The sequence below is a fragment of the Coniophora puteana genome (genome assembly GCF_000271625.1).
Source record: "Coniophora puteana RWD-64-598 SS2 unplaced genomic scaffold CONPUscaffold_2, whole genome shotgun sequence".
NCBI lineage: Eukaryota > Fungi > Basidiomycota > Agaricomycetes > Boletales > Coniophoraceae > Coniophora > Coniophora puteana.
In genome coordinates this window covers 1,466,281-1,491,568 of record NW_006913054.1, presented here as the reverse complement: position 1 = coordinate 1,491,568, position 25,288 = coordinate 1,466,281, and the positions used below count along the sequence as shown (strand labels likewise).

General features: G+C 51.8%; 9 protein-coding genes across 9 annotated transcripts; 5 read left to right on the top strand and 4 right to left on the bottom strand.

The window, feature by feature from the left end:
• Positions 1-281: 281 nt before the first annotated feature.
• On the bottom strand, positions 282-2,151 carry CONPUDRAFT_87594 (DnaJ-domain-containing protein; the record flags this gene model as incomplete). Its single annotated transcript, XM_007766508.1, has 7 exons — positions 282-928; positions 981-1,313; positions 1,372-1,533; positions 1,584-1,636; positions 1,686-1,954; positions 2,009-2,047; positions 2,098-2,151. The coding sequence occupies 7 exons, from the start codon at positions 2,149-2,151 to the stop codon at positions 282-284; spliced, it is 1,557 nt and encodes a 518-aa protein (XP_007764698.1).
• Positions 2,152-2,435: 284 nt separating this feature from the next.
• On the top strand, positions 2,436-4,284 carry CONPUDRAFT_97799 (uncharacterized protein). Its single transcript, XM_007766507.1, has 7 exons — positions 2,436-2,449; positions 2,512-2,544; positions 2,594-2,905; positions 2,955-3,267; positions 3,316-3,553; positions 3,606-4,095; positions 4,150-4,284. The coding sequence occupies exons 2-6, from the start codon at positions 2,542-2,544 to the stop codon at positions 4,009-4,011; spliced, it is 1,272 nt and encodes a 423-aa protein (XP_007764697.1). The 5' UTR covers positions 2,436-2,449; positions 2,512-2,541; the 3' UTR covers positions 4,012-4,095; positions 4,150-4,284.
• A 996-nt stretch (positions 4,285-5,280) lies between these two features.
• CONPUDRAFT_117603 (BET3 family protein) lies at positions 5,281-6,820 on the top strand. Its single transcript, XM_007766506.1, has 5 exons — positions 5,281-5,378; positions 5,432-5,629; positions 5,685-5,918; positions 5,972-6,674; positions 6,728-6,820. Exons 1-4 carry the CDS (start codon positions 5,313-5,315, stop codon positions 6,089-6,091), a joined length of 618 nt encoding a protein of 205 aa, XP_007764696.1. The 5' UTR covers positions 5,281-5,312; the 3' UTR covers positions 6,092-6,674; positions 6,728-6,820.
• A 163-nt stretch (positions 6,821-6,983) lies between these two features.
• CONPUDRAFT_117595 (mitochondrial carrier) lies at positions 6,984-10,150 on the bottom strand. Its single transcript, XM_007766505.1, has 13 exons — positions 9,955-10,150; positions 9,842-9,900; positions 9,725-9,786; positions 9,513-9,654; positions 9,308-9,454; positions 9,234-9,250; positions 9,036-9,177; positions 8,794-8,983; positions 8,659-8,741; positions 8,169-8,587; positions 7,922-8,116; positions 7,852-7,872; positions 6,984-7,798 (listed from the first exon to the last, which is right to left on the bottom strand). Exons 1-10 carry the CDS (start codon positions 9,966-9,968, stop codon positions 8,436-8,438), a joined length of 1,008 nt encoding a protein of 335 aa, XP_007764695.1. The 5' UTR covers positions 9,969-10,150; the 3' UTR covers positions 6,984-7,798; positions 7,852-7,872; positions 7,922-8,116; positions 8,169-8,435.
• A 406-nt stretch (positions 10,151-10,556) lies between these two features.
• On the bottom strand, positions 10,557-13,934 carry CONPUDRAFT_162374 (uncharacterized protein; the record flags this gene model as incomplete). Its single annotated transcript, XM_007766504.1, has 10 exons — positions 10,557-11,634; positions 11,682-11,814; positions 11,863-12,288; positions 12,342-12,555; positions 12,610-12,751; positions 12,807-13,038; positions 13,090-13,221; positions 13,274-13,475; positions 13,532-13,638; positions 13,697-13,934. 10 exons carry the CDS (start codon positions 13,932-13,934, stop codon positions 10,629-10,631), a joined length of 2,832 nt encoding a protein of 943 aa, XP_007764694.1. The 3' UTR covers positions 10,557-10,628.
• A 151-nt stretch (positions 13,935-14,085) lies between these two features.
• Positions 14,086-16,124, top strand: CONPUDRAFT_97781 (mitochondrial 50S ribosomal protein L3). Its single transcript, XM_007766503.1, has 8 exons — positions 14,086-14,356; positions 14,425-14,626; positions 14,680-14,740; positions 14,795-14,906; positions 14,969-15,598; positions 15,658-15,821; positions 15,884-16,052; positions 16,102-16,124. Exons 1-5 carry the CDS (start codon positions 14,096-14,098, stop codon positions 15,317-15,319), a joined length of 987 nt encoding a protein of 328 aa, XP_007764693.1. The 5' UTR covers positions 14,086-14,095; the 3' UTR covers positions 15,320-15,598; positions 15,658-15,821; positions 15,884-16,052; positions 16,102-16,124.
• Positions 16,125-16,388: 264 nt separating this feature from the next.
• On the top strand, positions 16,389-19,011 carry CONPUDRAFT_79776 (MFS general substrate transporter). Its single transcript, XM_007766084.1, has 9 exons — positions 16,389-16,915; positions 16,981-17,036; positions 17,085-17,244; positions 17,304-17,367; positions 17,425-17,842; positions 17,895-17,954; positions 18,008-18,071; positions 18,127-18,502; positions 18,565-19,011. The coding sequence occupies exons 1-9, from the start codon at positions 16,723-16,725 to the stop codon at positions 18,818-18,820; spliced, it is 1,647 nt and encodes a 548-aa protein (XP_007764274.1). The 5' UTR covers positions 16,389-16,722; the 3' UTR covers positions 18,821-19,011.
• CONPUDRAFT_117582 (inositol polyphosphate phosphatase) lies at positions 18,964-20,726 on the bottom strand. Its single transcript, XM_007766502.1, has 5 exons — positions 20,486-20,726; positions 20,135-20,417; positions 19,679-20,074; positions 19,489-19,621; positions 18,964-19,428 (listed from the first exon to the last, which is right to left on the bottom strand). The coding sequence occupies exons 1-5, from the start codon at positions 20,691-20,693 to the stop codon at positions 19,135-19,137; spliced, it is 1,314 nt and encodes a 437-aa protein (XP_007764692.1). The 5' UTR covers positions 20,694-20,726; the 3' UTR covers positions 18,964-19,134.
• A 566-nt stretch (positions 20,727-21,292) lies between these two features.
• CONPUDRAFT_117579 (OPT oligopeptide transporter) lies at positions 21,293-25,248 on the top strand (the record flags this gene model as incomplete). Its single annotated transcript, XM_007766501.1, has 18 exons — positions 21,293-21,476; positions 21,533-22,340; positions 22,400-22,422; positions 22,472-22,579; positions 22,629-22,818; positions 22,869-22,998; positions 23,049-23,211; positions 23,262-23,309; positions 23,364-23,395; positions 23,442-23,499; positions 23,549-23,893; positions 23,953-24,050; positions 24,128-24,300; positions 24,352-24,402; positions 24,458-24,532; positions 24,581-24,848; positions 24,910-25,046; positions 25,109-25,248. The coding sequence occupies exons 2-18, from the start codon at positions 22,043-22,045 to the stop codon at positions 25,246-25,248; spliced, it is 2,337 nt and encodes a 778-aa protein (XP_007764691.1). The 5' UTR covers positions 21,293-21,476; positions 21,533-22,042.
• Between the last annotated feature and the right edge of the window lie 40 nt (positions 25,249-25,288).

Sequence of the window (25,288 nt, the reverse complement as noted above, 5' to 3'; positions counted from 1 at the left end):
ATCACGAAACACATAAAATATATTACAAAGGGGTGCAGCTATCAATTATCTGTGGATGTGTATATCATGTATCAGAATTCGAAGAGCGCACATGTACAAAGGGTACCGGCGACAAGTATCAGAATTGTGAAGATGTGAAATGACAAGGTCAGAAAGAGCATTACGGTATGGCGGAGCAAATTTTTTGGATTGCGACTCCGGACAAGAAAGGGCAAGCACAATGGGTGGCCGGTGACCAACTTAGTGGCCAACGCCGGAGCCTGGTATCTGATAACTATGCCTTAGCCACGGCCCCGTCCTCGGGCCCATCCACGGCCGTAGCCACGTCCGCGACCACGACCACGACCACCAAACGGCTTATCAGATTGTGTTGTGCCTGATTCGCCCTGTTCAGTGGGTTCCCTGGGCGCAGTGGGTCGCATCGTAGAATGTTCTTTGCCCAGTTTAGCATTCGTGTCACCATCGTGACTGGAGCTTGGGTTAATCATGTCAGAGCGTGGAGACGTCAGCGATGGGGACTTGGCAATGCTCCCCACTGTGACGTTAGGTGTTCGTGGAGGGGTAAAGCCACCAAAGCTCGCCAGGAGGTTTCTCATCTCCTCGCGGAGACGCGAGTCTTTGTGCAGTGCGGCGCACGACAGACTGTTGGCCTCCTTGACATTGGACGACAAGAGTGCCCAAGCATCACGGATATCCTGCGAAGGTGCTAGGCCTTTGTCAAGGACCATCCATACGACCTCAGGTTCGGCAGAGTCTAAAGCCAAGTGAAGCAAAGGTCTGGAAGGCGGTGCATCGTATACAGCGGTCGACTCTTCAAGCTTCGGATCATAAGTCTCGTAAAAATATTTGAGGACGACAACATGACCCAACTGCAACGCGATGTGAAATGCGGTGAATCCCTGGCTGTTGCGTTCTTCTGGGTCAGCGCCTGAGAACGATGAGCCAAGGTAGCCATTGTCCATCTTCGAACACGAGCTTACTGTGGGCATCTAGCCACTGGATCAAGCTAGCATCACCCTTCGTAGCGGAAATATGCAGCATTGACTCCTTCGGATCGTCTGGAAGCTTACAAACGTAAGTTTCACATCCTATCTTGACTTCGCCACCGGCAGGATCCACGTTGTCCTCCCATACCGCTTTCTTGACCCTTTCCGCATCTCCTTGGCGGATGGCTGTAAAGGCGGCGGAACGCAATGTTTGGGCACGCTGCTGTCGGTTCTGCGCAGCAGTCTTAGCCTGTTCGCGAGATACCTTTTCTTTTTGTTTCTTGCTACGGGACTTCTCCTTCTGTCTTTGAGCGGCTTCGTTTCGTTCTGCAAATGCGTGGCATGAGATAAGGCATGGTGTACCTGACGTAATATGATAAACCACCTTGTTGCCGCTCTCTTTCCTGTGCGGCACGGCGATCAGCATTTTCTCTTGCACGACGCGCCTCCGCTTCTTCCTGTGCATGCCTGGTCTTCTCCAAGCGTGCCTGATATTGTTCTTCAGTCTCAGGTGTCGCTGGTCGGTGGGCGTAACGAGAACGGAATGCTAAGTCGCATATCAGTAAGTCTCTAGCTTGGCCAGATGGCTTTCCTTACTTTGCGCTGAGTATCGATTGCTACGACCTCTCAAGAGTTCCGAAAATAGGAACCTGTGTCATTATTAGCAGATATAGAGCAATGAAGGTACTTGATACATGCATGTAAAAAGCCATGTCTTCTTCCTCTTCATCCGAGTCGTAATAATCGTCATAATCGTCATTGCTGGGATCATACCAGTATTCATCATAATCATCAGATAGATCTTCATCGCTGTGGACAGAGTGCCCGCATGGATAGTAGTGACGACGGGGAGGTGAGGAGGAATCAAGATGTTTCAGTAGGATGTTGTAAGCTTCACTAAGCTTTTGGAACTGGGCAGTAGCATCTTCATTTCCAGGGTTCTTATCTGGATGATTCTTGAGTGCAAGCTGAAGAGAAGATCAGCACTTGTCTAAGATGGCCCCTGGGCGGACTCAACGCGCCTGTTTGTACGCTGTTTTGACGTTGTCAAGAGTGGCGCCCTAGGACATGTCAGACAAAGGAGTGACAATAGGCAGAATTTTTAATTTACTTGTTGTAAGCCGAGGGTGGCGTACGCTGCACTGACGGTGGCTTGTCTGACCATGGTGGCTGAGGGTTAAAAGGAGACGCGCTCGAAGAAGACGCGTCCTTTGTAGAGACCGCGTTCCAATTTCAAATTCCACATGTCATCGCGGTGGCTCTAATTTATTGCTGCCGAGGTGACGTGCAAAAGTGTATTCCAGTTTCCAGCCGCACAGCCAACTAGTGCTATGCAAGGCCAGACAGAAGTCGCCTCCCCGCCGTCCAACGATAACGCTCACCAATTTGCCCATGCATCAGCTCAACATGATGCCCCCTCCAGCACCCCCCCAGACTCCCTGCTAAGCTCAATATTGGGCGACAAGTAAGCACCCGAATCCGTTACTAAAAGTAAGCTGACCATGACTAAACCTTTGTCAAGCACAGTCCTTATTTTCAGGCAGGCTTTGGATTGATGGTATGCAATGGCTTGTTCCTCTATAATCATAATATCTGACTGACGCCAGGGCCTCGGCTTTGCCGCAACTCTCTTCCGACAAGGTGCTATTGCCGGGCTCACTGCCCTCCGCCGCCGCATGCTTGTCACGCTCGAGCTAAATAACAAGGACCGTGCATACGAGTGGTTCCTTGCGTGGATGGCAGAACAGAACAGGCTTGTAGCTTCCAGTTCCTCCCGAAGTGTGAAGTGGCTCCGAAGCCACCAACTCAGTCTCGAGACCAACGTCGAGCAACGGAGTAACGGCAGCTCCTCCGTGCTGTTTAGGCTTGTCGCTGGTCCTGGCGTACACTACCTAAAGTACCACGGTGCTTGGATGCAAGTACGTACACTCGCCATGCTCCCTTGAAGTAGAATTTATGCTAGTGCAGATGAAACGAGAGCGCGAGACTAAGGCCATGCAACTCATGACCGGCACACCCTGGGAGACGGTGACACTCACGACATTGTCCCGGGATAGAGGCCTATTTCCGAGGCTACTCGCGGAAGCTAGAGATTTGGCAATGCGGAGCCAGGAAGGAAAGCTCGTCGTCCGGACAGCCTGGGGCATAGAATGGAAACCATTTGGGCAGCCCCGCAGAAAACGGCCACTTCGAAGCATTGTCTTGGGCAAGGGTGTCGGCGAAAGGATAGAGCATGACGTTCAGGCATTTCTTCGGCGCCGACAGTGGTACGCTGACAGAGGTTAGGAGCCCTCGATGCGTGTATTTTCTCGGTCCTGACATTTCTCAGGTATACCCTACCGCCGAGGTTATCTTTTGCATGGGCCTCCAGGATCTGGCAAAACATCATACATACAAGCACTTGCTGGCGCATTGTCTTATGATATATGCCTTCTTAATCTATCAGAACGAGGACTGGCCGATGACAAGCTTTTTCACCTGCTATCAAACGCACCAGAACGCAGTTTCATTCTTATTGAAGACATAGACGCAGCATTCAACAAACGCGTCCAAACTAGCGAAGATGGGTATGTTGTCTCCAATATTACCGACGCTGTGAACGTTAACGGTGTGCTTCAGCTATCAATCTTCTGTAACATTCTCCGGCTTCCTCAATGCTCTCGACGGGGTCGCATCTGGGGAAGAACGCATTGTATTCATGACGACCAACCATATAGAAAAGCTAGACCCAGCACTGATACGACCTGGACGTGTTGATCTTTCTGTCCTCATCGACGATGCCTCCCCTGCCCAGGCGAAAACACTCTTTACGCGATTCTACGGAGGTGACGAAGCCGTAACTGGCCTCACGGAAGAGGGGGTGGAGCGATTGGGAGAGGTCCTTGGATCAATAACAAACGAGGAGATGCAGCAAGGGCGGCGGGCGAGTATGGCAGCCCTTCAAGGACATTTTATACGGTATGGTGCACAAGAGGCGGTAGACACGTGTAGAGAACTGTTTGTAGACAGACGGGACGCATTGTAGACGCTCAGAATGTTGGTTTCCGCTTCCTTGCAGTGTACTTGGAGTCCCGAGGGACGCCTTCTTTCCCTCGTTGGCGATAGAGCTACACCAAGTCATCATTAGAAAGTGAAGTTGATGTCGAGAATATACCAACCTCCTTTTTCTTCAATATCCAGTCTTTATCCTTGAAAGATCGTTTGCCGCTTTTGTTCCTCTTCTTTTCACGTTCTCGTCTCCGCTCAAAGACGGCCTTGTCCTCTTCTCCGTCCAGCCCTTGTGGTATTTGCTGCTGACCTCCACCACCACCCACGAACAGACAAAGGAAGACTTTCTTCGCTTTTTTGGAATTCGGATAGTCGACGACGACACCTCCGCCAAAGCCAGCCTTCTGCGCGATCGATGTTATAAGCTGTATTTGGTCGTCGGATGATGGGTAAAACTGAAAGATGGCTCGCGAAGGATTACGAAGGGTGGAGTAAAGGGTGGTGAAGAAGCGGTTGAGACGATGTGGAGGCGATGATGTGGGATGGGAAGTTTCAGCATTCAGTAGCCATTGTAACACAGATATACTAAGCAGCGATGGTTCAGGAAGTGAAAGACATACAAATAAGCCATGTCACTTACCTGATAGCGCCGTCAAAGCTGCCTGGCCGGAAACCGAGCCCCTGACCGATGTCCTGTAAGAAAAGATCGCCTTCCAGCTCTCTTTCGAGGGCAACACCTACACACAGACATGTCTCGGGCAATCGTTCTCAGACAGAACAAGATTTACTTACCAAGCATACTAGGTGCAATGTCTACGCCAGCCCAGATGTAACCTTCCTCCGTTAAGATCTCCCCCGAGAGACCAGATCCGCAACCGATGTCAAGTAGGAACGCAGGCTCGTCTGGTGGAAGACTCAGCAGCTCTAGTGCACGATACGTCATATCAGCCTGAATTTGCTGATTTCGTGAGCTTGAGGAGAAGTTAGTAGTTTCACTCAGGCTCGTAGATGCAGCGTACTTTTTCGTATACTTCTCGGCTTCAGTTTCGCCATAATACTGTAAGTGCGATGTGAGTTAGTAGACCGGCCGTAAGAGCAGACTGTCTTGTACAATTTCAGGAGGTGCTATCAACTCTGGCCGAGACATACTTGCGATAAGCCCAAGGCAGTGAGGCGAATGGAAGACTTGAAAGTCGAAGGAAAAGTTGTTGAATAGTTAGAAAGTCCTGATCGTTAGCGCTTATTACACGTGGCATCCAACTATTGATAGCGATTCGACTCAACGCGATCGCGTCAACAGGCGTCAACCTATTCCTACTTGCGCCCCTCTGTCACGATATGGCGACCATCAAGCAACACAAGGCCATCGGAGAGGATCTGTGGAAAGGCCGCACCGAGAAAATTGTATTTGCTTCCCCTTGCTCTGCTCGGATGCCAGCTTGAATCCGGCAGCATAGAACGCCGAGCTCTTCGCTCTCACTTATGGAGCGCTTGTCGTGCAGCTCATACAGGACTATGAGGATTACGCGGAAGTTAACAAACAGCTAGAGAAGATGGGATACAACATCGGGACGCGCCTGATCGAGGACTTCCTTGCAAGGAGCTCACTCGGTCGATGTGCTGACTTCCGAGAAGTGGGGGAGGTTGTCGCAAAGGCAAGCTCGACCGAACCCTACTGCCATTGACCTTAGATCGCTGAGGAAGCTACAGGTCGGATTTAAATCATTTTTGAACATCACGCCAAGTGTCACCCACTCGGCACCTACTGCTGGCTCGCGGCCAGGGAGCGTTCCCCAACAATCGAGCGTCCCTACTTCATCATTCATCCTCACTCTGGACGAGAACCCACTAGCCGAGTTTGTTGAGCTCCCGGAAGAAGCACTCGAAGGAGGGCTATGGTTCAGCAACGTTCTGTGTGGTGTTCTCCGAGGTGCATTGGAGATGGTACTTTTCCAACGACAGTAAATCAGTGCTTCATACTGATCTGAGGGCGTTAGGTGCAAATGCAAGTACAAGCCGAGTTCATCTCGGACGTATTGCGAGGGGATGAAAGCACGGAGATTCGGGTTAGCCTGGTCAAATACCTGGAGGAAGAGGTTCCAGTAGGGGACGACTGATGACACGTTCTGTGAGCACACAAGTGGTTCTATAGTGTGTATTATTGTCACGTCGTCCAGCTGTGTAAATAAGATACGGAAGGATACATGCCACGTGTAAAGGTAGCGAGTATGATGTCGTCTATCGACGGTCGAGCTTGTTAAGCTTGCGAGCAGTCTTTGCGTTCGTCTGGGTGTTCTGGCCTCTGACGGGGAGACGCATGGCGTGCCGCTTGCCGACGTAGCTGCCAATCATGCGCTGATGTGCAATGTTCTCTCTAACTTGTCTCCTGAGGTCTGTCTCGATCTTGAGATTGCGAAGTGGGTCGACTGAGTTCTTTGCCTTCTCCGCGAGAGTGTCGAAGCCAATCTTCTGGCGAACTTCACGAAGTGAGGTGGACGCTGGAGAGGGTTTCAAGTTGGTTGAGGCAAGAGGAAGCCGAGGCGGGGGGACGGCTGTGGATGGAGACGCGAGGAAAGAGGCCAGTTCTGTTATTTGGTTGGCTGACAAGCTGCGGACTTTGCACCGATCGTGGATTTGCAGACGGGCACAAAGCCGGTGGGCGGTTTTCTGGCCAATACCATGGAAGTTGGTGAGGGCAAGCTGGTTCATATAGTGTGAGTCAATGCGAAATGCGGCATTATATGCAGTCTTACCCTTGCAAGATAATGGTCTGGAAGACTGACGCCGAGGACGTGGACCATTGTTAGTCTCCAGTAGTTAGAGCCTCTTCACGAAAACGCGTTCGCGGAAACCGACTGGCCAACTTCAAACTCCGCGGCATTCGCAGGAAATCCGTTGCTATTAGCGCCCTATAGACAGCGTTAAACTCTACTGCGTGGAACGATCCCTCAGTTTAGTCCTTGCAGCCCACATAGACACCCACCCGTCCCGCCATGTCCGCCAACAATCAAGCAGAAGGCCTCCGTCAGGATGTTCTCGCAAAAGAGCGTGCTCGTAACCGCGAAGAGTACGAACGTCAAAAGCAGTCTCTCATTGCAGAGACCGAGAAGTCGCGTCCTTCCTCCAACAAATTCATCGGTCAGAATGACTCCATGGAGGAGACTCTCAAGAACAGCACCGTTGGCCTCGTCAAGCTTGAGGATTTTCAGCAGCGTCGTAGAGAACTCGAGGAGCTCAAGGCACGCGAAGCGGCCATGACCAGCGAGCTCAAGTAAGTCACAATCCATCCGACCCCAGCCTCCCCGCCGTCTATGCACAGGTCACTGATAGGGCGTGGAGTGTCTGCTTAGGGAGGAGACAAAGAAGATGAAGAAACGGAAGAAGGCTGCCAAGGCCACCCTCTCGTTTGCCATGGATGACGACGAGGAGGGTGACGTCTCTTCGGCCAAAGATGACGAACGGTCTAGTAAAGAGCCCTCGACAAAACGTGCCAAGCTTGGAAAGAATCCGAACGTTGATACCACTTTCCTTCCCGACCGCGAACGCGAAGAAGCAGAGAGGAAGGAGCGAGAACGCCTTCGTCAGGAGTGGTTGCGAAAGCAAGAAGAACTGAAGCAAGAAGAAATCGAAGTGACGTACTCGTACTGGGATGGCAGCGGTCATCGCAAGAGTGTCAATGTGAGTGATAGAGCAAATAGCCCTGAACGTTCCTGACCACCCCGCAGTGCAGGAAAGGTGACTCTATCAGCACCTTCTTGGATAAGTGTCGCCAGCAGTTCCCCGAACTCCGTAACGTCACTGTGGACAACCTTATGTACATCAAGGTCTGTGCACCCTTAGTTCTCCCGTATGCTATACACTAATTGTTTCAGAACAGGAGGATCTCATTATACCTCATGTATGCGTCCTCATGTTCTTGTCATAGTTCTTGTACTGATGAAAGGCAGCATCACACGTTCTACGACTTCATAATAAACAAAGCCCGTGGCAAGTCGGGGCCGCTTTTCAATTTTGACGTGCATGACGATGTGCGCATCTTGGCCGATGCAACACTAGAGAAGGACGAGTCGCACGCGGGTAAGGTTGTTGCGCGGAGCTGGTACCAACGCAACAAGCATATCTTTCCCGCATCGCGGTGGGAGGTAAGGACGTTTGTCCCTGGCAAATATCGCACACCTGCTCATATATCGTCAGGTATTCGATCCTGAGAAGAACTACGGAAAGTACACCATAGCTTGAGTGTCTGGATTCGTTTACCGTCGAGCGAGGACTATTAATGCTGCGATGTATGAGTTTATTATGAACTAGTTGCAATGGCAAATATGGTAATATGATACAAATTGCGCAATGTGTCTAATGCTGCGTTAGCTTTGGTTGAATATTTTGTCCCCACAATCGCTTGTCCATGTCTTGATCAAATCGTCAATACCAATATAGCCCATGGCCGGGATGGGTGTCAGTTCAATTCAGTTTGTCAATGTATTGCGATGTCATGTCGTAGAACGTCCACAACAGACCGTGTGTCGTGATACTGCGAACAGCACTGACGCCGAGACCTCGATAGATTCGCGCTAGACCCTCAAATATCGGCTTGGGATCCTTTGCGTCCGGACCTGACAACGAACCGTCAGCACAAGCGAACATCAAAGTTTTTGTGGCGGCGCTGAAACTTGAAGAATCTTACCGCGCACAAGTCGCCGAAGCGTCTCAAACACACCGCGTGGCGGATTGCCGGCCAAGGCACGTTGCTGGACTTTAGTCTTGACGCTGCCAACATGCCATCAGTATGAAGTCTGCCATCACAAATGGGATCACGGACACATCCAGTGGGTAAATAAGTGCCCAAGACGTCACGCCCGCGAAAGAGCCGCAAACAAACGGCACGAGCGAGACCGGCAGTGGGAACCATGTCGGTGTGGCGCCCTGAGCACCCGAGCGTTTTCGGCCTAGAAGGTGTCGCATGGCGTCGTACTCGCAAAAGTACAATGCGGTGCCTAACGTATCACGTACTAGAACGGCACCACGTCAGGTTTACACATAAGAGGCCCAAGAAGGACTGACAAAAGTGCAGCCGGAAACCCAGATAGAGCCCCAATGTTCCATTGTGACGGATAATGTCGCGCACGGCCTCCATCGTATTTGGTGGCTTCTGGAAAGTGACGCCCCTGCTCTGTGCAATGGTATACTCGAGTTGACGGCGAACCTAAGACCGTCCCCGTCAGAGATCACGTCGAGCACTAGCAAGCCCGGGGAGGTCACCTTGACAAGCTCGAAGGCTATGAGATCATGTCAGTGTGGAACGGGCATGGGCTTGAGACTACGGCTGTACTCACGGGCACTTCCAAACGAGATGAGTGCGCCGGCAAGAGCGCCACTTATCCCGCCTGCCAGCGCGGCATTGATGACGCTGGGACGCAAGAGCAGTCCATTGTCGCGACAGAAATCTTTTGTGCCTGTGTATATAGTAAAGGAAGCAGTGCCTACGAGCGCGTTTGTGTCGGCGGCGGTAAAATGGAGAAAATAGCTGGACAAACGTACGGACAGCAGATATGGTAATGAGGGGTATCCATAAACCGCGATAGAATCCTTTGAATCCCTCTTCACGGTAGACGAGCGATGCGAGGCGGACAACGGAAATGCCTGTTTTGTTTGTCTGCAGTCTGGACTTGAGGGAATCTAGCTGTCATGAGAGCAAACGGACTGTATGAGCGCACGAATGAAGAAGGATGATTTGATAGGAAAAGCGATACCGGGTAGCCCGCGAGGGTTGATATGGAACTAGCAGAAAGAGCACATGCGACCGACTTGTTCTCTGTTCGTATGTGGTCACTCAGGAGGCCAGAGCGATTGCAGCGAAAATACCATACCTCGGAGGACGCCGAGATAGTAAGTACGATCGAACCAAGGGCTACAGCTAGCTGGCTTGCTGTAGGTGTCTGGTCAGCCAGGCAGGGCGTAATGAGGCAGGAGAGGCGCTCGCCTTGGGCCGTCCATGGACGGATCTCGGCCACCACGGTGGCGGGACGGCCACGGCTAAGGGCGTGAAGAACAGAGCGTAGGAGCCGTGCAGAGTGACCGTCTTTGCTGGCAAGTCGGCCTGCAGCTTTAGCAGGCTCACGGCGTTGACCGGGGAGCGTGTTATGGGCTGTTCTGGCCGAGTGCGCGGTCGATGCTGGTCAGTAGTACGGAGTGAGTGCTTCTGCGGGCTTGGCCACTTGCCCTCTTTGGTCTCCCTCGCCGACTTCCCCGACGCGCACTCAAATGACCTCATGACCAAGTCACCACTTTGGCAGGCGACCATCGACTTCGAATTAATATTCTTGGCCTCATGTCCATGTTTTTGGAAGGCAAAGTTGCCCTTAATACACGGCTGTTGACCCAGCATAAATCGAGGTCAACATCGCCCCGTCAGTCATTCACACTTGCAACACTCTCGGGTCAGTGCACACACTTTCAGACGGTTAAGCCATGTATCTGCTAGCCGAGCTAGCACGCGCAGATCGACAGAGATATCCGGCTACTCAAGTTAACAAGCTTTCTACCCTTTGATGACCATACCCCCGATGAAATAGAGCATTGTGGCTGAGGTGCTAGCATATTAACATCTAAACTCACCAATCCACGCGTTCCAACTTTCAATACACCAGCCAGTTCTCAGAACCCTCCCATCCGTTTCTTGGCAGGCTTCTTCCCTGGATGACCCGGTCGTCCTCCATGTGGTCCAGGCAGAACCTGCGTGCTCGCAAACATCTCCGGCTGCGACTGAGGCTGTGACAGCGACTGCGATTGCAACTGAGACGCGTCAAGGCTGTGGCTTGTAACGAGTCCTTGGCTTTGAGCGTCTATGCGTGCTGCTGTGGATGGAACTTGGCTGAACGACGGCATCCCACCTGCATGAGCAACAGTTGGAACCGAAGGCGCTGCTAGGACAGGTGGAATCGCATGTTTTGGTGCATGATCAGGCATCGTTGGCTTGGACATCGGCCGAGTCTTGCTAGCGGCGGCTGCCATGGCTGTTGACCACCTCTCGGTCGCTCGCGTCGGTATCGACTCTGCCCCGAGCTCATCCTCATCGTATGGATCGACGTAGACGTATTCTTCTACAGATGTACCGATATCCCAGTCCGCTAGCAGAAGGCGCGTTCCGAGTGTGCCGATATGCGGACGAGAATCAGTATCCAGCGCGGCTTCTTCAAGCTCTTCGGTGGACAGATGTGATGTTCGGTAGTGGGCTGTACTTGTAGGACGTAGGATGTTGAACTGCACATGTGGCGGTTCTCCATTGGCAGGATTGACACGGGTGTCTGGGGGAGGATCGACGCGTAATGCAAATGCTTGTGACCCCAGGGTAAGATCCGTGGCCAGTTCTTCTCGGCAAGCATGAAGGGCTTGGGCGTTGTCATAAGTGACCTTAACATCATGACTCCCCAGACGCTCAACAAGCATGCCATAATCCAAGTCCCTGTCGTTCTCAATGCCAGGGAGCGTGTGTGCCAGGTGTGTCCGCAAGTCAAGCCCCCACGCAGCGCCTTCCTCCAGCGCCTGACACGAGAGGCTTTTGGCCCGTATTAGAGCGATTGACCGCTTCGAGCCCGGCTCCCAGAAGGATTGAGCACATACGTCTCCGTTGGCATCGAATGAAGAGTGAACGATGTCACTTCTAGGCGACGTTGAGGTCTTCTCTGGCATAACATCGTAGATACTTACAAAGTAAAAGGCCTACCAGCCAAGTGACTTTCAGCTGTCCCAAGGCGATGAAACTTTTCAGCGAGCCCCTCTGAAAGGTCTTCAGCGTGTGGCACGTCTGCATCCGGGCCTGTAGCCTCAGTTTTGAAAATTCCTGGGAACACATCAGCAAGTACAAGAGAAGAACACCCATCAAACCTACGCTCGTACGCGCCCGAAAGATCATGCCGTGTGTAATTTTTTGCATCGGTGGCACGTTCTATGTCTCTCAGGGCGGGACCACGCACGTCCACCTCCTGCATGGCCTGCGACCACACATGTGTCGCTCGCCCATCCGACACATCTTGCATCTCGACCTCATTTTCAGCTTCCGCATGCCAGCGCGTGAGGTTGATGTCGACGCGGTGTACGTCATACTGCAAGCCGAGCTGAAACGCCGATGCATGCGAGTTACCTTGGCTTTGGTGGCTGAGGAACTTGACGCCGCGGTGCGGCACATGCGTGCGTCCGGGCAACCAGGGGAGAATCTGCGGCAAGGAGGTGGCGCAAACGAGGCCACTGGCATCGCGGGAGACATCATAAACGGTGACGAGGCCGTTGCGCGGGGATGAGAGGAAAGTGTATGGCTCTACAAACTGAGTTCGCACCACGGGCGATCGTGTGATGGGTGGCATGTCTTACCGCCGTTGACTACAATCGTTTGCGACGACAACTTGTAGTCATGAGCGCGCCCATGCTTGATTTGAAGTAGTGGTTGACGTCCGAACCGTTCGTCTAGCCATATGATGTCTGTGCTAGTGGCTAAACGAATCATGCGGTCCTCAATAGAACTTTCGGCACTGAGTATGGGGGATCTGTCAGACGCAAAAGAAAAGGCGACGGAAGGCGCAGCCGACTGTGCATATATTGTAGCGTTTGAATATGATGAAAGGCAAGGAAGACGACCTACTCGTTGATCAAGGTGTCTTATTGCGTGTCGAGAGACAAGCTTGCATGCACCCGGAGTACCGTCCGCATCAAGCAGAAATCTCCAAAAGCCATCTTTAAGCGTTTCAAGTTCGCTGTGTTGAGAATTTGGGAAAAGCGGCTGGCTGTGAAGACATGTTCAGTGAAATATTGGCCGTGACAACAAAGCGCCGATCGCACACGACTTTTCCAGCCTGATATACGTTGGCGCGAAAGACTTGGCCTCTATCCGTGACTGTGAGGAGGTTCGCACTTTCATTTAGCAATGTCGCGTCGACGATAGGTCTCCCTTGCACGTCATCGCGGAGTATATCAGCACGAGGAGTCAGCTGTACTCCTGTGAGATCACATTCATGCTCAGACATGGCCATGAGAGACATTGCAGTGTGCGTGCGCACAATGACAGAGCTAACTGGCTAAGGAGTTCAGCGTGATGATACAGGGACGATACAAATGTGCATACCGCTGTCGCCCCTTGCAGCTGGTGGTGGAGGGACAATCTGCTTGATAGGCGACGGAAAGTTGTATGCCGGTTTAGAAGACGCGATGAGTGTGGGGTAGCCATCTACTGGATTGCAATCGAGTAGGGATGCATCTGAATGGTTGGTTAGCAACTTTCGACCATGCAATACCACAGTGCGACAGACTGAGATCCGCGCCAAGCTCGCCCACTGGGAAAAGGATTAAGGCCTTTCGGGTACCGAGAGATGGTGCGAGCTCGATCAGGTTGCCTGCGTCTGGATCGAACACGTCGATGCTCCGCGAATCTGCAGCGTCTGCTACCATCTGCTTGTGAAGAAGGGCCGCGGGGATATCGACATCTGGAAGGTAGCGGCGAAGAAAGTAAGCCTGACATGGGGGGAGAGATGAGAGATGATCTCGTTTCCGTGTTCGAATGAGCGTACCGCATGCTCAGCACGGGTATGTCTCGATGTCTGAGGGTGAGTGTCTGGAGAGCGGGTGGCGGGAAATACAGTTGCATAGTTCGTGGATGTTACCCTAAGAACCTTGTCTGTTTCGGGCGTGAAGAGAGATTTACCAGACTAGAAAACACTCGCCTTGAGTTGTACTGAGCGCGGTACGCCAGACGAAGCGACCGTCGGATGGGACAAGTGTAGCAGCCCCAAAGGTGCCATGTTCGAGGACGGGTGCTCCCCAAGGAACGGCGGGCTCGCGCTCAGTTACATCATCTGTAGACGAGGCTATGGGGACGGATTGACGCTCCGAGGGCCAGTGAGCATGTTCCATTCCATCTATCCAGGACAAGATGTTGGCCAAAATCCAAGGGGCTTCGGACCGTCGCGTCATTGTCGGATTTGGTAGGCGGCCTTCCATATGCGGACACATTTTTCTGTCGCGACTTGAAGCTGTCTTCCAGGCAATCCTAGTATATACTTTTAGCCTAGTACTGGGCACTAGTCCTCGCCCATTTGTTCCAGTGCCCTGGTGCCCCTCTGTCCGCAACACAGATGCTGCCCCATCGTTTCACAGCCGCAGACCTCCCCGTCTTTGCCTGCCGCCGCTTTTTGCACTCTTCTCTCAGGAACGCGGCCCGTACCGAAGCCTCATCCCCCTCCAAATTCGACCCCGCCTCTCGCGACGAGGGCGTACCCGTCTCTTCTGGAAAATGGACGCCCAACTCGATACGGACAGGCGTCATCGCCCGCAAACGCGGTATGACCGCCCTATGGGACGAATACGGTGCTCGCGTACCCGTCACCGTTCTCCAGGTCCGCCTCATTCTCAGACACTTGCTATGGACTTGCATTTGACCCATCTTTGCCCGCTCGAATCCTAGCTTGAAAACTGCCAGGTGACCCGCAACGTCGTACACGTCCGTCCCGACCGCTCCGAGTATCACGCCGTGCAAGTTGGCGCGTCTGACCGTGCCGACCGAACGACGACGCATCAAATGCAAGGTCACTTTGCTGCTGCGGGTGTGCCTTGCAAGTACGCCGTGCGCGAGTTCCCAGTCACGCCCGACGCGCATGTACCAGTCGGTAAACATTCTCACACGCTTCGTTCTGTAACTTGAGGTGCTGAAAACGCGCAGGAACAACCCTCTCAGCAATGCACTTTGTCCCTGGCCAGTATGTCGACATCATTGCAAACTCGTAAGCTGGTCATTACCTGCCATCTTAATATCCCTCACTCAAAGGCGCGCAAAGCATTGGAAAGGGCTTCCAGGGTACAATGAAGCGTTGGAACTTCAAGGGTCTCCGTGCCAGTCACGGTGTTTCCGTCTCACATCGTTCGGCTGGTTCTACCGGTCAACACCAGGTCCGCTATTATCTCATTACACCACCTCTCTGTCTAGCATCTAAGTGTTGCTATCTGGACAGGACCCCGGTCGTGTGTGGCCAGGCAAGAAGATGGCAGGTCGTCTGGGTAACGAGCGCACAACTGTCCAAAACCTGGCGGTTATCCGCGTCGACAAGGAGCTCGATCTTGTTTTCGTCAAGGGCGCGGTGCCAGGCGTGGATGATGCGCACGTGATGGTGCGGGACGCGAAGAAGAAACAGGTCGCGCTCGGTAAACACGCGCATGCGCGAGGAGAGTACGAGAAGGTGCTACCGCGGGGAGTGAGCGATCTGCCGTTCCCTGCAGGGACGCGCGAGATGGCAGAGACGATGCCAGCTGTGGTCGAGGCGCCGCCTCGGCGTGTGACAAATCCCTTCATTCCAAGGGAATAGACAGTCCTGCTTGCAACGAGCAGCTTCCCGAGGTCGAGTACTTCATTACCATATAAGTTGTCGCCATTTAGTATAATACAAGTCCACAGATAGATCTACAACGTGTAACACGTTTGGATGTTGGTGTGAGGATGTCGTGAGGCGGATATATGTACCCTGCTGTGGCATGCCCGATGCAGCATCGGGTGCCAATCACTTGCCCTGGAGTTTGGCATCTATGATGTCCTTTGTGAGGCCTTCTGTACCATCTCTGACTTCAATGACCTTGCTGACATCGGCCTGGGATGATGACGGATCCGTGTCAGGGAGCGGTGAGGCAATGAACGGAATGAACTGACTGTTGCTTGGAAATCGAGGAATGCACTTGCGTGTAAGGTCATTAAACTGATCTCGGAAGATGAAGGTGCCCAGTTAATCAGAACGAGGGGGAATGAAGTGCGGCCATCGTCGTGCTTCAATTCGTATGAAAGGACAACATAGCGAGGAGAATTCTCCGGGAGTTCTAGAGGATTACAAGGCACCTATGTATAACATGTTCCCATAAAATGATGAAGGAGAGGTTACCTTCTGCAAGATCCTCGATGGAGATGTTGTCGAATTGTTCAACCTCTTCCATTGCAAGAGTGGTCTTGTTAATCTTGATGACAATGGCAGCGCTGCCCTGGTTCCTCCGGGCGAAGCGAAACTTGCGGAGGGAAGCCTTGACAGCATCGGGTATGTCGACTGTACGGGACTGGAGCGCGCATCTTTAGTGAGTGTGGAGAGGGACTGGCTATACTCACCATGGTTAGCTCTTGGATGCGGGAGTGGATACAAGTAGCGATAAGATAAGAACGTTAGTCAAGGCCTTTCTAGATCTGTTCCTTAGATCAGGCATTGTGGTCAGCGTGCTTATGCCCTGGAAGCAGAATCCCCCGGGTGTCGGGGTTCGGCATACTAACTCGGTTGTTGTTCTGCACATATGGATATGGGTTTGGAATATTGCTGACTGGTATCGTCGATCTCGTTCCAACCATGATTCGATGCATCTAAATATTGGCCGGGCACACACAAAACACGCCCCTTTCCTCCCCCACCCACAATGCCCTCCCCGCCCTCCACACGCTACGTGCCCCCCATAGACGGTCTCGTAGCCGACGGTGGCCAGGTCAGCGAGCAGGCCGCTGAGATCATACATGGCGCCTTACATCCCCATACCTCCGACTCGTCTTCGGACCCTGCACCGCCTCTCGAGGACCTCGATGACCTCAGCGGACTTGACGATGCAGAGCACCTCCGCCAAGTCGCAGAGTGGGCCAAGCGTCCTTGGTGGAGGCGTCCTTCCATCATTTGGTCTGCCCATCCGTGTTCGCGCCCACACGACCCTAGGCTGACATTCCCTTCCGCATAGGATGATGATTGGCATGCCTCTCGCGTCCATTGGCTTCGCATCGACTATCGCGCCCCGCGTCGACCTCTACATCACCCTTGTCTGCCGTGCGCACCCACCAGGCAATACTTCCGACTCCGAGTCCCTATTCTTTGGCGAGGTCCCTACGCATGCCCAATGCTCCCAAGATGCGACTGTCCAAGCAGCAGTTGCTCAGCTCTCCGCAGGTGCTTAAATTTCATACCAAGGTTTCTCTGTGTCATTTGTATATTGGGTCTCAACCTTGCTCTAGTGCTCACAATGACCATGGGTATCTTGAGCTGCATTACCGGTGCTTGGTGGGGCTCGGTGTGTCCACTTCCTCAGCCCCTACACCGCCCTCTCATTCCAAGCTAGCTTTCTGATCGTATCGGACGGACCCCCATCCTCTCCTGGTCCATGTTTGGCCTCCTAATTAACGACATTGTTTACATCATAACTGCGCTCTTCTCTGACCATCTTCCTGGAGGTTACTGGTTTCTCATCATTGGCAGTATCCTGGAAGGCTTTCTGGGTGGTACGCTGTCACTATCTTGGAATGTTTGCAACTGGCTTACCTTGAGCTACATTCATAAGCACTACCCGCCGGCGTTGGTGCCTTGCACGGGTATATAGCCGATTGTACAGATCCAAGCGCACGGTCTGTCTGCATTGCCTCTAAATGAGAGTCTGCAGCTCAATCATGCCGTGCCTATAGGTCGCGTGCATTCTCTCTAAATCTTGGTCTTATGTTCTCAGGCATGGCATTGGGTCCACTTATCGGAGGTATCCTTATCAGTACAACTGGGCAAACTCTTTCCGTGTTTTATCTGGCCGCGGCAGTTCATGCCGCTTATATCGTCTTTATTAATGCCATCGTTCCTGAGTCGCTCACACCCGCCCGACGGGTAGCAGCTCGTGCTGCACACCGCTCTGCCGCGCTCAAAAAAGCTGCCGCAGCGAAGATTCAAGTGCGCTCTGTCAGACTGTTGAGTGTGCTGGCGGGCATCTTGGGGTTCTTGACTCCACTTGCTGTTCTGGGGCCCATAACAGTGAGCGATAAACAAGGCCGAGCAAAACGTAATTGGAGCCTTCTCTATCTCGCTGTTAGCTATGGATTGACTGTATCGATCATTGTGAGTCAGGTGCTCTACGTTATTGACTCATCTGACTTTATTACCATTCAAGGCATCAATGCCGTTCAAGTTTCAGTACGCATCGAAAACGTTTGGCTGGACATCTGAGACTGTACGTATCTCGAGGTTCATAACTATATTTGAAGTTCACTATATCGTATTTAGCTGAGCTACTTTGTGTCATTGACGGGCTTAGTACGAGCTGCCTTGCTAACCGCTGTCCTCCCTGGTGAGCGCGTCGTATTGTTGTCATTATAAGCGAGGTAGAACTAAATTGTGCGCAGTTGTGATCAAGTTCCTTAAACCCAAGCCAGTTCCGATCCAGCTAGAGAATGCTTCCATGGACGCACTAAACTCCATTCCGTCACAATCTTCCCAACGCAGTCCTAGCTCCAATTCCAAACCACAGGCACATGTCGCGCAATTCGACCTTTCCCTTAGCCGTGTCTCGCTCGCTATTGAAATTATTGGGTTCACTGTCATGGCATTCGCTGGCAACGCCACGGTCTTCACCGTCGGCACGTTGATTGGCTCATGCGGTTCCGGTTTTTCGCCAGCTGTGCAGGCCGCTGCGCTCGAGGTTTACTCCCGCCAGCACCCCGCTGGACGCGCGGAGTCGGGCCGACTGTTTGGCGCGCTGAGCGTCGTCCAGGCCGTCGGGTGCGTCTTGTGCTCTCTGATTCCGTGGGCGAAGAGGCTGACGTACGACTCCGACCGTATAGCGCGCAGATACTTGGGCCTATGGTGTACGGTATCGTGTTCTCAAAGACGGTAGCGACTTTACCACGCACTATCCTCGTCCTTTCTGTTGGTGTTGTCGTAGGCGCATTGATTTTCCTTGCATTTGTGCGCCTACCAAACGAGAGCGAGTCGCGCGACGCGGAGGAGGCGCCTCTGCTTGGGGAGACAGGTGACGTGCCGACGATCGTCGTCACTGAGGAAGGCGTTACTGCTGTTGCAGGGACTTCTTCGTGGTAAGTTGGCATAGAGGGTGCAATGCAGAAGGGTACCATCTTACGAGACGAAAAGCTCGATCAGTTCACTACATTCATCACCTACTTGTCCAATCAATTCTATGGTATAGCTTATCTTTTGGATAATGTATACAACAATACACGCCTGTAGATACATCTTGCACATGTACAAGAAATGCAGATCGACCTGACCAGACTTTCACCTCGAGATCTTGGTGTTGGCTTCAGTTCCATGGGAGAAGGGTAAATAAATGACGTAAATAGAAAGTAAATAGGAAGCAAACAGGAAGGATTGTGGAAGCGAACACTAGGGAGATACTATGCAGACACAGCTGAGACTGGCGCCCGAGGCCACCACTTCCATGCTGCGAGACCGAGCATAAAGTTGAAGACGCCAACGGCGGCATTGCCCACGCCGATGAGTGTGAGTGCCCACCAGGCGAAACCAATGATACGATCTAGCGTTCGGCCGGTGTACCGCTTGAGGGCGGCGTGAGGATCCGGACATGGCGAATACTCTGTGGGTAGCTTCAAGGTGGGCACTGTGGCATTAATGGCCGATGATTCGGCGGCGACAGGTGGAGGGAGAAGTAGGAGGCAGACAATGGGCTTCTGTGGCAATCAAGTCAGCAGTCATCCCATGAGAGGCCGAAAAAAGTTGAAGGGGCATACGTGATCAGAGGTGGTATACGATGGGATAGAGGTGTAAAGAACGTTGGTTATCGCAGATTTCTCGGGCGTATCTGGTGAGTCGAGGTACGTCGCATATAGTACACGGTCCGTCCACGATGCAGTTCGTTTGTCGCTATACACATCCTTTGTTCCTATCGGGCCCATTTTCACATAGGGCAGATTTGCTCACCTGTATTTTTCCACTTCACCGAGCTTGTACTTATACGTGCATTTGAAAGTCCAAAATGCGCCCTCACGAAGGCCGACGAAAACACGGCCTGCGCGCCGTGCATTCAGAAGCTGGTCGTACTCTTTGAGGCGCTCCCGATCCGGCTCGTCATCGAGCATCCGAAGTGTGTACGCTGGCTGAGACTCGCCGGGCGCTCGCTGGTCCGGTGGGACCACAACACGGAAATTGAGATCGCCGAGGAAGAAGAGATGCGAGGTTGTATACAGTGTCGTAGGGCCCGCCGACTCGGCAGAGCCAGGAAGCGGAGGGAAGAGGAGGGATGCAACGATGTGGTTCCAGTCCGCTATCCGACGGTCGAGGTTGTATTCATGTGCATTAAGGTGGGCACAAACAAACCTATGTGTGAACACGTGCGATCAGAGATACCGGGAAGTATGAGGCAGCTTGGGAGCGTACGTGAAGACCTCGCCGGGATCGTCGCCACTCCTTGAGGCGCGAAATCGAATTCCAACGGCACCCTTGTTGCCCATAAAACCAGGACCACAGCCGGTCCACTGGGTCTGAACGTCGGTTATGGAGCGAGCAGCCCCGCTATCACGGGCGTAGACGAGGAGGGCGACACCGACATTGACAATACGTGCCACGAGAGAGTACTGCTCCTTGCCTGGCGCATGAGCCTCGATCTGGGAGCGAATGTGTTTGTCTCGCTCGCTGATGATAGATTTAGAGAGCCCCGACACTGGTGTTACATGTTAGCTACCTCCACGAGTAGGCACGGGAAAAGGTAGTCTTGAAAGAGAAGCTTACGGCCAAGGTGAAGGGGCAGGAGCTCCTGAAAGCCGATGGCGACAATGTCGGGAGCATGAGTACCACGAGCGAGGAAGCTGGACACCTGTAGCGTCGGCGCGAGCCAGTCGACAAGGTTCTGAGGTAAGCCAGCTCCTCCCTGGAGGTTAGTGTTGTATGAGCCTATCTGGACGAGCAGACGACCATCGTCAGCAGTGGGGATGGTCATTTGAGAGTAAGTGTAGCTGCTAAGTCACGAGGCTGGTGGTCGAGACTCGACACGTTCATGATGTCACGATACATGTCGATGTCGACGTCGCTGTTCGCTTGCTCGCTTGTCCACATCTCTTTTTAGTTATAATATATCATCTGTACAAAAACTACTTGAGACAAACCACCATCTCATGCATGCTCTGTGACTATCCTTGCGGTTATTGGCATGGTCGTCCTGCATATATATAGGCCCGCGAATAAAAACAGCTCCTGATCAAGTATGGTCCATGCGGTCATCCGATCGCGAAGTATCTATTTTACACTAACATGTTCAAGAATACTAATTCCCAGCTCAAATTAATTGGTCTCCTGGAGCCTTGCATGGCGTCTACCAGAGCTTGGTTCCACGTTCTCTTCGATATGTGAAGCCGCACTTCAACTCTCATGATAGCCAGCTCCGAGCTGGTGAGCTCACCCTTGCTCAGGATGACTTGATAACTCGTTTTTACGGCTACTACTTACTTCGCCTGATGCCTTTCTGCCCCGGCCGTCGGCTTGCTTGCACTTGGGTTTACCTCACAGGTTTCAGATTGCTCTTTCGGTCCAATGTCGAATAATGAGGATAATCCTTTCCCCTCAGACACCCGCGCAAACACCTAAAACAAACCCTTGTGGTGGCCTAGATATTCTTTCTCGGCGGCCCGGCTCATTTCGCTATTTGCTGAGACACAAGTCGCTTAGTGGATAGTAAGTACTCCCATAGCTTATCTTCAGGCACACATGCGACGATGGCAGGCTCGTGAGTGAGCCTACCAGAATGTCACCGTGCTGCTAATTCTGACAGCTCCTTTTGAGGTTTGAGTCGTGTGCTGATGCCTAACTTACTCCGGTCATTCTTACACGCTGATCTTTATCCCTTTCAGGAGAACTACGATGCATGATACGAACAGAGGTTTCGTACAAAGATGGCTCTTGTATTGAGCAGAAGCGGAGAATCCTGCAGTTCATCGCGTTTGAGTAGTCTCAGGCCAGGCGAACAGCCTTAATCCAAGTGATGGTATTCTCATAGACAAAGGCAGCTGTCGGGCGCTGGCATGCACCAAACTTGGCCTACGCCCTCCGGGCATGTTTGGCTTACCGTTCCTCCGATGTGCAAACCCCGGCACATGTCTTCACAAGCCATCCTACCATGGGATTTCAGCGGCGTCCTTGTCATCCAGTCATGCGTCACAACTCCCGTCTCGTTTAGCTGAGCACGAGAATAGTGTCTTATCTGCTCGTCCGAATCCACGGGCCAGAGACGCTGCGATCATTTATAACTAGGATGACTTTTCACCTCTGGTCTGCCGCAACCCCACCAACATTATGGCGACACCGGACGAAGTCATTCATAACATTGCCAACGTGCCCTCGCCCTCGAGCGAGAAGGCGCCTAGCACGGACGAAAAGGCTTCCGTCTCCAAGATCGAGCCTTTCGATATCGTGGGCGAGCTTGAAGCCGCTGTTCCGATAGCTGACGTGGATGAGGAAGGGAAGGTACTGGTAAACGAGAGAGACATTGCTACCCATGTCATATCTGTTGAAGACGACCCGTCTCTTAATCCATGGACACCCAGGGCCTTCTTCATCGGTATTGGCTTATCCGCCTTCGGAGGATCGCTGGGTAAGCTAGACTAATTGATGATTACTGCTTATACCAACGGCTGCTGATTCCCCCAAAAGCTCAGATATACTACTTTAAGCCCGTATGCCCCACCCTTGTCTAGTAGCACTTGAGCTGATCAAACGCTTCAGCAAACGGTCTCAGTGTCGCTGATGTTCCTTGCCATCATTTCGTACATTATCGGCTTTGCTATGGAAACGTTCATTCCTCGACACGGCTACTTTCATTGGTTGAACCCTGTCAGCCTTAATTCCTTCTGAACTCGTTAGACATTGACAATCCAAGTAGGGCCCCTTTAACAAGAAGGAGAACGCGTTTGTCATCATTATGGCCAGCGCCGCTGCCAATTCAGCGCTCGCCACAGAAGTGCTTGCTGTCCAAAGGTTGTATTACAACATTGAGGCCAACGCGGGAACGTCAATATTCTTGCTGTTCTCAAGCCAGCTGCTAGGGTACGGCATCGGTGGTATCCTCCGAAGTATGACTCTTTTCATAATAAAAAAGACTTGAGGTTAACTTTGAACTTAGCAACCTTACTTTATCCATCAAAGATGTTGTATCCAGCCGTTTTGCCGCTGATTTCCATGTTTGATGCGCTGTATCTTGACGGCGCGGTGGCACGCAAGAAACTCAAGGTCTTTTACATTTGCTTCTTTGTGTGAGATTTCCCGCTGCATAACAATGGTACGAATGCTGATTTCGATCCAGTATCTTCTTCTGGGAGCTCTTACCCGAGTGGATATTCCCTTTGTTGACCGGATTATCAGTAGTCTGCCTCGCTGCACCTAATAGCGCTTTTGTTTCTCGAGTCTTCGGAGGCAGCGATGGCAATGAGGGTTTAGGACTACTATCAATATGCTTTGATTGGCAGGTAAGCAGCTTTTCTTTAGGTAACCTACGGTTGGCTTAGGGCACCCTTAGTATATATCCGGAGGTGTCAATCCCATGTCTATCCCGCTCAATGCCCAGGTATGTTGACCCATTTCCTGTAACCATAAACATTTTCTAACCAAAGCCATTTAGGTCTCTGGATGTATCGGTTATGTCCTTTGCATGTATGTTTCCACCAGCGTCTCATTTCGTGATTTAACACCACTTTAGGGTCGTATTTATTGGCATCTTCTACGGGAATGTGTGGCAGGCTCAGAACTTCCCATTTGTACGTGCTACATCGCTTCAAAGTCAACACCCCTCACTCTCTATTCTAGCTTTCGCAATTGCTGTTTTATGAGAATGGTACTATATATAACCAGTCATTGATTCTCAATGCCAACTACGAAGTCGACCCAACACTGTTGGCTGAGCAGGGCCTGCCATACTATGCATCGACTTGGGTCATAGAGCTTTTAGTGACTAACCTGGGTCTTGCGGCGACAATCACACATTTGATACTCTGGAATCGTGACGATCTTCGCTCTGCTTGGAGTTGGATGAGTGTCAAAGGAGTTCAAGAGCGATGGGCCAACTTTGACTGGAAATTCTGGAGGAATGACGGGATGCGAGATCAGAAGAACACTCAGGACTTAGACCCCCATTATGTTGAAATGCTCAAGGTATGGTCCAAGCGAGAACCACAAGATATGTCTGAAACTCGGCTGATGTGTCCTTTTAGTATCCCGATGCGCCCGACAGCTGGTACTATTTGACGTTCCTTATATCTTTTATCATAGCTCTCGTAGTGATATACAAAAGCGACTCGACCCTTCCATGGTGAGAGCTTTGCGTTTCTTTCTTTTTTGTTCCCCCTTTTTGTTTTCGGACTGGATCCTGACGGTTTTATTACGCAGGTGGGGATTTGTGATATCAGTGATCTTAGCTGTCTTTTCCATCCTCTTCTTCGGTGCATTATATGCCATCACTGGTATCGGCCTTTCCATCCAGCCCTTTGTACAAATGATAGGAGGTTTCTTGCACCCCGGAAAGCCCATGGCGAATATGTACTTTGTCCTGTACAGCTACAGTCAGTAATCGCCACTGCTTTGTGAGAGGCTAGCATTCTCATTGCCAACAGACACCGTTTCTCAAGCTCAGTTACTCTTACGTGATCTCAAGATCGGACAATGTAAGCTTTCACATATGTATGCTTAAAGGACTTTTGAGCTGATTGACATTATTAGATGCGAAGGTCCCTCCTCGTGCGTCTTTTGTCGCACAAATAATCGGGACATTACTGGGGGCTGTACTTAACTATGGTTGGTTTTCAATCGCTTACACTTTTATCTTATCTGAATAGAGACTAGTCCTCATGAACTCTATCATCACCAACGAGTTCGAGATTCTGTTGTCTGTCCAAGGGACGAACATCTGGTCCGGGCAACAGCCCCAGCAATACAACTCTCAAGCTGTTGCCTGGGGAGGGCTTAGCCAGGAATTGTTTGCTGTAGGCAAGCGCTATCAGTGGGTGCCATGGTCCTACATTGTCGGACTATTTGCCCCCGTTCCCTTCTGGATTGCGCATCAGTACTGGCCTAAACTTCGGATGGATTTCTTTTACACCCCAATCATCTGGTATGTCTACCATCTCAATGCAACGAAATTATTTTCAAGCTTACGCTGCTTTGATGTTTAGTACATACATTGGTTATCTCTGTGTGGGGATCAATTCTTCTGTTATGGTGTACTATATTATCGCCTTCGTTTCGCAAGGTTACCTTCGCACCAGGTACCCTAGGTGGTTCGTCAAATACAACTACCTCATTGGCGCCGGTAAGTCATAGTTCGTTTCCTTAGGTCTACCTTTCAAAGTAAAGCTCACCTAAACCTGACAGCCCTCGACGGTGGAACTCAAGTCATGGTGTTCATCCTCTCGTTCGCTGTGCAAGGTGCGGCAGGAACAGCTCATCTATTCCCACCTTGGTGGGGAGCCAATCAGGGTGGGAACTACGATCGTTGCGCATATCTGACGTAACAAGGGCGCTGGCCTGTGCTGACCCGGTGTTGAGACTGAG